A 12,185-nucleotide genomic window follows, 5' to 3' on the forward strand; every position below is an offset into this window, starting at 1 on the left:
TACTCCTTTAAGTACCAATTTCTAATATGCAATATTGTAGGAGAAAATTGTGAATGCAGCCATTTTAAAGTATTTTTTTTCCATTTGTTTTTCATTTGAGAGAAAATCCATTAAAACTTGAACGTTATGTCAGCAGAGAGTAACTGGTTTCATTTGTAGTTGTCACACTGGTTGCTTTGAGTTCTCTCCAACAAGAGTCAGCGTTACTATTATTAATCATGACAGTTATGTTCCCCTCACTTTAAACAAAGCAGTTTAGGTTACCCAAACCAAATCACCGGTTTTCAAACAATCCTTAACAGAAAACCGCATAAAAACAAATAATGAATACATTGGATAGAGGATCTTGTTCTTCTGTATCGAAAATCTCTGACAACCCCGCAAAAAGATTTTATCCAAAAGAAAACTCTAACAAAATAACTGTCAGGAAAAGGCATGTTTTATCCTGCATGTCGGTGCTTATATAACAATTAGGCGAACGTGACGTTAAACGTTAAAAATAAAATCATTAGAAACAACTAGAAAAGGCATAGATTTCCATTCCTCCAAGCTTTTTTCCACTGTGCTCCTGTGATGCTTGTATTCGATGCGCCAGTCGTTTAGCTGTTTCACATAGAGGGCTCTGTGTAGAACTTTTCTGCCCTCATCCTACCCACTGTAAAAATGATCCCACTTAGTCCCACATATAATTTTCTGTTAAAGATAGCACTGCTATAGGATCAGCAGTAGGATCAGTATCTGCAGATAACCCAGCTTAAGGTGTAGAACTTTGTTCTGAGAGAGAAAAAGTTCAACTGAACATCTTTGCTTTCTCTCTTCGTGCCACTCCAAAGGGCAGATCATACTTTCCTCCTCATCTTCCTTCCATTTACCCCCAACAATCTTCAGACAAATACGAGCACACGTTGCCCTTTTCGCAGCTGCACAGCGCTATATTTTTTCCCCACCCCCCTGTGCCCTGTAGCCATCCATTCAGCACTACAGACTAGAGTACATGCACACCTCATTCCCCTACTGCCACCCCAACAGTTTCTCACTTCTCCCCTCTAACCATCTGACAATTATTTTTCACCAAGCTGACCTCTCATCAGCAGTATACAACTCCCTGTCTCTCATCTGGCTGCCCTCTACTTATTTTCAGTGAAACTTAAAAGGGTGCGGAAAGCAACAATCTCACACATTGGCATGTATTTACACACTTCTTCCATCTTTTTCTGCCTCCGTGCTTCTCTGTTTCTTTTTTATTTCATGTTCGGTTTTGACACCTTTGCCTCACTTAACTTTCGTGATCTTAAAGCCACGCGGTGTAACCATGCCCTTAGCATTTAAGTTTGTCCTGACCTTTCTGTGTCCCTGAAAGTAATGTCTTGTATCCACATTAAATATCTCTTCAAGATGTGCACTAGAGCTCCTTTCCTTCTTCTCTCTGCTCTTGTTCTTACTACTTAATCCCATCTTTTTTAAAAAGCGGCACCTACACCCTCTTCCTTTCTCGTGTCAGATACATGAGAGGACTGTAGAGAAGAGAGGATAGCGAGGATGTTGCTTAGACACATACGTTTGATATCTGAGAGACCACAGAGCAGAAATATAATGCTGCAGGCATGTTATGGCTCCACAGCATTTGTCAGACGCAATGAATCTGAGAATCTTTGCCATGGGGAATCTGGATACCAAAAAGCCAATTGCAAGATTTAACATGAAGCAGACTGGTACACAAACAAATTTACAGAATCACATGTGTAGATGAAAAATAATCCCCATCTATACGCGCATGCAACCATATGTACATGCTCACGATCACTAGAGGCAATATTTTTAACGAAATTTAATAAATGCAGACAGCTTTTTGTGAAATTGTTTTCTACTTACACAAACAGCCCCTCAGTCACAAATTACAAACAAAAATGAGATCTCTTCTCAATTCATTTCACATCACAAGGGGAATATGCAAATATAGCTGGGGGGCGGGGGCAAGTAGGAAAAGGGGAAATTGGATTAAAGACAGCATGAGGCAAGATGCTGACTATGAGACTGAGACAGGAAGAAAGACGAGGGTGGAGGAGAGAAAAAGAAAGAGTGCAGGAGACAGTTCTCTTACAAAATGGGCTGAGAAGAGGTGATTACCACAAACTGAATGCCACCCTTCCCACAGATACCCAAAGGAGCGGGAGAAACCACTTCAATATTCCCCATTCCAACTCACAAAGGAATGCACCACTTGCTCGATACTCCTCCTAACCCGTCAAATACCATTAACAGATTCCCACTCAGGTGCAAAGAAAGGGATTCTTCGAATGGGACAACCAAAAGGAAAAATTCTCCACCGCAAATCTAAAGTGACATCCTCTGTGGGGCAGCAAAAATCCTTTACAAGTGAAGCTGTAGAGGTCCCTCACTCCCTCTTCACAAAACAACACCACATAACCATTTTCTGTGAGTCATGAGTCATGGCCTACTTCCATTGCTTTTACTTTTTTTCTTATACTGCTGGTTTGATACATAGAAGCTATGTCAGAAAAATATCATTGTTTTCTCTGGGGATTTCTGCTCTACTGAATATAGTTTAGAAGGTAAATATTTCTCCAACATTAGCAGGGGATCTAGTCAAGGAGAAAGCAAGGATGCTTTGATTGGCCCCCGAGAAAGAACAAACTTCTTAAATAAACACAGCGATGCTACTGTGTGCTAAATGTGATGCAACACAGCTGAAGGACTAGTGTCAAAGCTTGTCCTGAAATCCTGACTGCGTGCCTTCGGTAAGGCTCAAATTTGATCCTGATTTGATCTATGTGCATACACTCGCCATACATAATGCTGATGATGAGATGCACAAAATGCTTTGCTTGCACAGTTAAATAAAGTTTGGAGCAAAGTATAATTAAATGAGAAGAGATTATGCAAAAAAATCTTTTCTGATTGTTTACTTTTACAAAACAGAAAGTAATTCCTAACTTTGCGGGTGTAATTAAAAAAGTAAGTGGTGTAATGAACCACGGCGCTACGATGGTGGTACGTAATACGAGGACATTTCTTCAGAAATCAGCAAGAGTAATAAACAAGTCCCAACTTGTTAAAAATGGAAGCAGTCAGACACGACAGTATGTTGGATGATTACATTAACTTTTGTTGCAGAAAATACCAATCACAGCGATGACTAATTATATGAGATGGGATCACAGCACTACATATCAGTAGGGTAATTTCAATCGAGTTCATGAGACTCAACAGCATTCCAGTTATGATCAATGGGTTTCCACCCGAAAAGATGTTGGTACTTTGTTAACGTGGCACAATGTGCGGCACTGTGTGGCAAAGCCAGAACAACAAAGCTATGTAGATTTGCTGCTGGTGCGAGAAGGAAAGAGCAGTGAATGATTTACCTTACAGTAACTCGTGCATATAAATGAACAGATAAACAACTAGGTATATAAGTTAAGCCTTAGCACTTCCCTGGGTTTCCCTGAGTGGAGATCACAAGTATCTTTGATTAATTGTAATCTGCACTACAAGTTCCCTACAAGTTCCCCAAGTGGGCTATTAGTGGGCTACTGACAAAAACCCTGTCATCATATTCCTGGATGACAAACAGCAGTTCCGAATTATATCCTGAAGTAAAAATTTTTTACATGATAATCTCAAATTAAAACAATATTCAACTTTAATCCAAGTAAAACATTTTCCCATCACTGCAAAAACTCAAGCAGAATGCTTAGTGTTCAAACATTTCATGTCGTAGACTCATGCATGGAGCAAAGGCTGAGTTTTTGGTAAGCGGATGCTCTTCTGGGTAAATATGTACGTGAGGATGGACCCCTGCTGAGAGTAATCAAGAAACACTGTTCCCCTAATCTGCAGTGTGCCAGAATAATTTATCCGAGATGCATTTTCATTATCATTTCATAAAATGAAAAGGATCTCCATCCAGAGGAGCGCTATAGTCCTGGTTAAAAAAACAAACAAACAACACATAGACTATCATGCGATCTGTGTACTGGTCATACACAGAGTACACTGAGTTTTTGCTTGCTCTTTGAAAATGCTATGAAGGAAGAACAATTACAAAAATGCTGGAGATTTCTTTGCTTTGACATCTGGGAAGGTGGAACTGTTACTGAAGGTAATACACGAGTATAAGGTGGTCAGGCTGGTGTAAGAACACAGACAGGCTGTTGTTCCAAAGAAAATGCAGTGACGTATTAGATCATGACCGAAAAATCCTCCACTGGCAAAGGAAAGCCGTGACATTGAGAAAGGAATACCTGCACAAGAAGGATGAAATCACAAAAGGTATCTGAGCCTAGCTTTAATGTTCTGGTTTATTTTTTATGACTGATAAGACCCAGTAAGGAAGCAATAGGTGTCATTATTTCCAGTAGTCTGTCTGCCCATCCAGACTAAAACAAAATCACAGCACTGCCAAAGTAAAACAGCAGCATTTTACACATTTTACAACAAAAAGGCTGTGGCATTGATGCAACCAGAGTGTCAAACTAGACTTTTTATCTCCTTTTTCAACAGCACTAATAACAGCTCTTCTGATGACTCTAATCATAAGGCAGTACCCACAGCAAATCCATTAACATAAGAAAGCCTTACACCAGTGTGATTAGTATTTCATGGCCACATTAACTAGTTAATGGACACATTCACTACACATTTAGAAAATCTGCATTCCCCCGCTAATTACAGAGAGTACTTATTGTCCCACATGGACTTTAACCTGTGTGTTCTTGGAATCATCCACCGAAGCGTGCATTAAGCTGTAAAAACAATAAATAAATCACACATTTAATCTGCGAGCAATGGCTTATGGTAGCAATGGGAATAGAAGTAGTGGTTAAAAATACAAGACGGAAACATCAGTAGTGTTGCTCAAAATGAACAGAGGCTTGATTTTTTCACGAGTACTGTTACAGCCATATACAGGAACTGAGGCCATGCACAAACTTACAACAAGAGAGTGGAATCCCACATTGTTGCAGCTGCAACGAGCAACCTGCATCATTATAAAAGTAATGCAGAACTTTATCTTTGTACAGTTTGTTAAAATGCATTTTCAAGCTCTAGGATTTATCTCCATGGCCTTGTTTTTCAATTCAATTCAATTCAAATTTATTTATATAGCACCAAATCACAACAGTCGCCTCAAGGCGCTTTATATTGTACAGTAGATCGCACAATAATAGATACAGAGGAAAAACCCAACAATCATATGACCCTCTATGAGCAGCACTTTGGCGACAGTGGGAAGGAAAAAACTCCCTTTTAACAGGAAGAAACCTCCGGCAGAACCAGGCTCAGGGAGGGGCGGGGCCATCTGAGAATGCTGTTGATTATTTTTCCACATCACGGACATTTTCTTTCTTTCTTTTTAAGGTGAGCGTTAAATGTTCCTTCCTGGAATGCTGTTTGATCTGTTTATTAGACTGCTGTCTGACAGCTTTCTATTTGACATTCAGCAGGTGACCATCAGCGCCACGGATGGCTCAGTGCCACGGAGAGTTCAATAAGTAAAATAACTCAAGATGACACAACGCATGGGGCCTCATTAAAAATGTTGTTTTTGTGCCTGAGGTCAGTCTTCGTGTGACTATCCAGCCTCATAATTGCACACAAACATATACAAAGAGAGAAACACAATTTAGAAAACATCTCACTCCTTCTTTCTCTAATGTCTCCAAGAGCACTCTCCTTTAACTTTGAGACACAGCACTAATTTGCTGCAGTACCAAAGCAGATCCTAATGCAAAACCACACGGCATATTAGGTGAAACCTCTAAAAATAAAAAATGGACTCATTCTATCAGAGATGTGTGTATGCAAGGATTGGGAGTGAGACGAGCAGAAGAAAGGCCTGTCCTCCCAGACTGCCGTCAGGATTCTGTCTGGCAAGCTGTAGTCACAGGATAAAGGACATGCCATGCCTTTGATCAGGAGAGGAGAGTTTTGCAGGTGAGAGAGGTAAAATGGAGGAAGATCTGAATATCTGTCAGACTGGAGCGGCTGAATTCTGTTACGCATCAGATTTCTGACTGTTTTTGCTTGTTCTGGGGGGGGAATAAAAAAAACTGCAGACACCCTTTACAAGAATGTGTCCCAATCAGCCATGCAATTACCATCCAGAACATGCTGTGCAATGAAGCAGCAGCAGGCAATTCAAATGAAAACAGTGCAAACTGTTTCCTGCTCACTGTGCAGCTCAATTACAAAGCAAATCAATTTGATCCCCTTATTTTATTTTATTTTTTTTACTTGTTTTTAAGCTCGACGGTAAACTTTTGGAGCAGCAAAACAGAACTCGAATATCTGATGCACACACGACTTTCACCTTCCCTCCGATATTTGAAAGGTTTCCTGACTGTAGCAGAGCTTCTTCAAATCCCTGGGACTAGAGAGTGAATGAGAGGAGGATTAGAGGGGTAATGTGAGTAGATGAGAGAGTGAGGGTCGCTGTGATTTGCCACTCTGCAAGGATTAGCTCGGAAAACATCTTCACAGTCACAAACTATGTCAATCAAGGATGTGATTCAGTCAGTTTAAAAAAAATTAAGTAAAATAAATCTTTAACCTAAAAAATACTCTTCTTCTCGTTGCCACAAGTGTGCCCCATATCGCTCACCATTATTTAAATATCGTATCCATATCAAAATAACTGGAAGAGCCATCTAACAATGTCTCCACTGAGTGTGTCACTAATGGGGATTCTGGATGTATAGATGCCATGTGGCACACCTGTGGAATAAGCCTATAGGCTGCAGCTACACCTACCGCCCTGAATGAATGCACTCCAGATGTCAGGCCTATTCAGGGGGCTCCTCTGATGAGGGGTGAGCGGGTCCAGATGGCGGCACAGTTTTACCATGTGCTTATAATGTGCAAGCATTCCGTTTAAATAGGGCATTATCACCACAATGGAAATAATTACAGTCAACAGAAAGGGGGGTGGGAGAGAAACATGGCCTAAGTTTAGCGCCGATTAACAGAAGAATAATCAACGCACCTCTTTTATCTTGAATCTTTACAGTGAGCTCCACGAACGGCTCTGCCTCCCTATCCAGCCTCCTGGTTATTGTGATATCTCCGCTGTCGCGGCCCACGCTGACCGGAGAGCTCTCTGACTCCGGGTAAATCAACTCGTAGCTGGCTGATTGAAATCTGGTGGGACTCAAGCTCGTTATGACCGAGCCGATGCTGGCGTCTTCGGACACGTTAAGAGAAACCACGGAGCCAGGGTCAAGTAATGCCCTCGGCGAACGCCCTGCCCTCGCTGTCCCCGCTAATTCAGCAGGACGCGTCGCCCACCGCTGTGGAGCGACAGTAACCAACACAGCCTTACTGGTCAGAGGGGGCCATCCGTGGTCTCTGGCATAAACGCAGAATTTGACTTTAGAAGGGAGCCCCAGGATTGAGTCGACCAGTAAAACTTCGCCTGTTTTCGGGACAACATAGAAACTGCCATTTTGGGGGACAGAGATATACGTCAACTCTGCGTTTTTTCCGCTGTCTGCGTCGACAGCCTCCAGCCTGTAAACTACACTACGGAGGGCAGTGGTGTCATGTAAACTTATGTGAATGTTGTCTGCACTGCGAAAAGTCGGTTTGTGATCGTTGGTATCCAAAACGTCCACTTTTACCGACGCAACATCGAAGACGATAGACCCAGGTGCGCAGGTCTGGCAGCACAGACCTAAGCTCAGCAGGTATTCTGAGCGAGTCTCTCTGTCTAAAACCCTGGAAGTTCTGAGCAATACACTTCCCCGCTTGTGGTGAGCGAAGGCTCGGAAAGCTTCACTGCCGTTTCCATACAGTTTGAAGTGCGTTCCGGAGACCGGGCACCATTTTTGCGCGGTGATGCGCCTCACCGGAATAATCAGTCCGTTTACTTTAGAACACGGCGGTGAGTTCTCAAAAACATGCCCGTGGAAGAAAGGCAGTCGCTCCTGTGCTTCATATCCAGCAGCTGGCGTCAGAAGGCAGCATAACAAAACACCCCAAATCATGTTGGTGGCAAGTTATGTACCCCCGAGTGTCTCAGAGGGGTTGGTAGGAAATCCTTAAAAAAGAAAGGAAACACACTTGAGAAACATTTCCTTCATAGCCATCCACGGTGCGGTCCTTCCAGGAGAGCCCTCTGAACTTTAAGCTGTTTCATCCTGGGAGATCCGCCTTTCGGCTCCATGTAACACGGCAGCGTGCAGGCAGCCCACAGCGCTGCAGGCAGTTTGTTGTGTTCGCACCCAGCGTTCAGCACTAGAGCACCGGACAGCGCCAAGCGCGGGGGCGTGGCGGCGCACGGGGACGGAGCTCCTCGGTGCACCCCACCCTGTGTGATGGTCAGGAGGGTCTCTGCCTCAAACCTCTGCACGGCGGCACAGCGTGAGCACGCGCAGCCGTCCGAGCGGTGTGCCACATAAATCCGCTCTCTCGACTGAAGGATAATCACTCGTGCTTCCTGTCCAGAGAAAGTCGATAGAAAGCAGATCCACCATTTCCCTAGACGCTAAATAAACAGCGGTCTTCAAACACGGCAGTTAGAGGTGCCTTGCTCGAGAACACTGGCGCACAAGTTATGAGGAATTATCCATGCAGCACTCCCATGTGTTCAGTCCGTTCACAAGTCTTCTCTGAACTTTAGATTACTCTTCTTATCAGGCATTACATTTCTGAGCTGCTCGCACTCATGGCGCAGAGAGACAAAATAAACTGAAAATGCACCAATATGAATGCAAATCCGAGGATCTGGGCTGTTAAACTGTGTAAACATGACTGCTTTACGACGGGCTGTGCTGAGTAGCGTCTTTGCCTCTAGCGTTATGGCGTTATGCACACCAGAGTTCAAATTAAGACTGTCACCCTGATTGCTCTTCCTTTCCCTCCCCACTCTGCTGGTGTGCCACGCACCCACATCGCTCTAAACCTAATCTGTAGGGGTCTACTGCTAATTCTCACAACTCCCCTCACCTCTCTGTAAGTGGAGAGTCAGAAGAGTAAACACTGTATGAAGCTTTGAGTTGTTGGAAAGATAAGAAAATAATGGGCTAGAGAGCAAGCTCTGTTGAGCTTGTCTCCCATGTCATGTCAGCCTTTTACCTTGAAATGCACGCAGATCAATATTTATATGCCTTGGGGGTGTGATGTTACGCTGGGTATGTAATTCAATGCCATGCATTGCTTCTATGCTCATGCTCTTGCCAGAATCTGTATTCAGTTTGAAAATTCATCAAAGCTCCCGCTGAAAGATTCTTATCAATTCAAAACCACAATCCATCATAGCAATTTTAGCCAAATCCACTCTACAGTAAACTGTTCTTTTCAGGCAGCGAGCCTCCAGACAATTCTGAATCACAGCCTGCAGCTGGAGCACAAAGCTCATATTGGTTGCTTGTTGTATTCCTTTATGTGGCACCAGCTCTAGGCTCTAGGCTGTGTCACCAGGACACGTGAGCCATCCCACACTCTCGCTGGTGTTTTTACAATCTCTGACCACAGGAGGGAAAGGCATATCAAAACATGTCCACCAAAATAACCCCAGAGCATTCTATGACAGGGAGCCCATTGATGGGAAATGACCTCATGCAATATTATCAGTGTTTCCATTGAAGGTGAAATTGTGATACCTGAAACAGACACTGTCAGGGAGGACTCTGTGCGCTCTGTTGAGCTCGGCAACTTTTCTTTGAACTTCCTAAGTGCTTCATGAATGCAAATCAAATCCTGTCTTTTATCATGTTGTCTCACATGGTGAAATTCACCGTGACTGCCAGCATGGGAGATAGTGTAGCAGAGGCTAATTCAATCACCGGGGCCAGGCCAGAGTGTGAGGGATAGTTTACTTGAGGGTTGCGGCAGTTATCTACAGAGATGAAACGCCAACATACAACACATCAAAACAACAAAGCTGTAATGAATTTAAAAAAATAAAAATAATGAAACTGTCTCATTATCCCTCTACTCTAACAGATAACTCAGAGCTGCAGGGTATTTCCAAAAAAAGAAAGAAAGAAAAAACTCATGCTGAAGAAAGCAGCAAGTGAACATTAGAAAGCTTCATGCTTACTTAATGAATAATTGACCAAATCTATTCCCGTCATTCAAATAGAGGCAGACATAGCTTTTGAAGGCAAAGTTTGCAGCCTAGCATTTCAAATACTCCTCAGAGACAAATGAAGGATAGGACTGAAGGAAAGGCATATGTTCTATAAATTGATGTCAATGTCTGTCATTCTTCTGGCAAAAATGGGCTCAAAACATCCTGAAAAGATGAAAGTTAGTGTTAAGAGGATTTAGTACAAACATCAGTTAACAGGCAGTTAGGGCCCAACACGAAATAGAGTAGGCTGATGTTTTTAAAAACGAGCCATTCAGCAAAAGTCGATGAAATAATTGCCTTAAACAGGCAGGTTTATTAAGGAACGGCAGGACATTTACAATGGATGACTAAGCATTCAGCTCTCAGGTTACTAATCGCTAGTGAACGTTTATGGGGAACATTTATGTAAACTCTCCCCCCACTAGTTTTCCTGGAAAAGCTGCAAAGAGCCTTTTCTGGAAACACAATGATGCCCGACAGGAGCAGCATGGTGTGCTCTGTAGCACCGTTCGTTTAAGTGTTCCTGTGTATATGGTACCCTAAGGACATTTTCCCTCATCACAACCTGAAGGCAAAAAAGCAGTTAAAAGAGCTGAATAAATATAAAAACATTTCACTTATGTGTTAGGTACAGCTAATTAGATATGATCTGTGATCCCCTTGTGGCTTCTACCTATTAGTGTAGGATTTAAGCTCGGCAGTAGAAACCATAACTGTTTATTAACACAGATATTAATTATGGGGAAACGTGAGCGATCAAGTTCAGATGGTATCTTCGCCAATAATAGTACTGGAAGTTTTGAAAATGACAAATAAAAAAATCATACTAAAAAAAACAACCAAACCAAACCATCTCATTACCGACTGTCTATTCTGAGCCTTTTAACTCAGAACAGTATACCCCCTAAAAGCTGACGCTCATTCACAGGATGACTGAATAAGTTTAATAAAATGAGTACAACAGCAGCCACTTTGAAGGAAAAAGCCCCAAATAATCTATTGATTAATGCAAGGCTTGTTTTGGTAGAAAAAGGAGGGGGAAAACGAGCCACTTCAGGGCCACATCATGTCTGTGGAGACATTTTATTATATCTACATTCTGATTAGTGGGGCCTAGGGCTTTCTCGGTGATTAGCGCACTAAGAAATAATCACTGAGTTGAACAGTATCTCCTTGTAGCCCGGAACAATCACGACTTTTTATTAGCACATTAAAAGATTTCTCACATCACGAAAAGACACAGGAGATAGTGACTGCAAAATAAAAGAAAAAAGAAAATGAGCACTGCTGCTCAATAGTCCCTCTCACTCTGCCGGACTAAAAGGTGAAATTTTTAAGAGGCAGTGGTGATGTTCTCTTTGAAATGCAGTTTGGAGAGTGAGAACATTACCTCGGATGAACACTGAAGCTCCACAGTTCTTTTTCTCAGTTAATTATCCCAGCAGGCCCCCGACATTAGGCAGGTTTCCATTACTCGACCAGTTCAAGGTAATGAACTGATGGTGTACATTCAATAATGTGCTATTTATGAAGCTGAGAGGATTATGAGCGACCCATTGGGGAAAATATGAAAATACTGCAGGCTTCACGAGGAGAGGAGGATAATAACTTCGTCAGACACGGTGTTCCTGTAGCATCTTCCATTTGATTTACAAATGAGCCCAAAACCAAAAGCTTGCCACCCCCTCATTATCTGTGGTCGGACTAGAGGGTCCAGCCCTCTAATCTTCCACCTCGAACTCTGTGAAAACAGAAAAGACTAGCTGTATTTTCTCCGGTGCGTTAAATCACGAGCTCTATTGTTTCTTTCTTTTTAATTTTTTCTTCAGTGTAACAACGTTAAGTGGGGTCTTAATAAGAGTGGCTCTAAATGGACATTGTACCCATACATCACACGATATTACCTTCCAAAAGAAGGTCCCTTACCCAGGCAGAGGCCCTGCGGTTCATCATGCCTGTTGTCCAGGGGGAAGAAACGTTATAAAGTCAGTTTAGGAGCTGTTTTCCAGCAGGAACTATCATTTAATAAATAATGAGAGAGACTTTCTGCAGCTGTTAGAACATAAATTTCAGCACTATTTTACAACATGCA

General features: G+C 42.5%; 1 protein-coding gene across 1 annotated transcript in view; it reads right to left on the reverse strand.

The window, feature by feature from the left end:
- The window catches only part of LOC146569377 (neural-cadherin-like), a 101,973-nt gene extending 93,505 nt beyond the window's left edge, over positions 1-8,468 (reverse strand). Inside the window, exon 1 of the mRNA XM_085281637.1 lies at positions 7,004-8,468. Within this exon, the coding sequence (XP_085137763.1) occupies positions 7,004-8,003 (1,000 nt within the window). The 5' untranslated portion in view covers positions 8,004-8,468. The remainder of the gene's footprint in view (positions 1-7,003) is intronic.
- Positions 8,469-12,185: the final 3,717 nt, after the last annotated feature.

The sequence above is a fragment of the Mchenga conophoros genome, linkage group LG7 (assembly GCF_057382185.1).
Source record: "Mchenga conophoros isolate Kocher_MC1m ecotype Shallow Benthic linkage group LG7, M_conophoros_male_GT1.1, whole genome shotgun sequence".
NCBI classification, from domain to species: Eukaryota; Metazoa; Chordata; class Actinopteri; order Cichliformes; family Cichlidae; genus Mchenga; species Mchenga conophoros.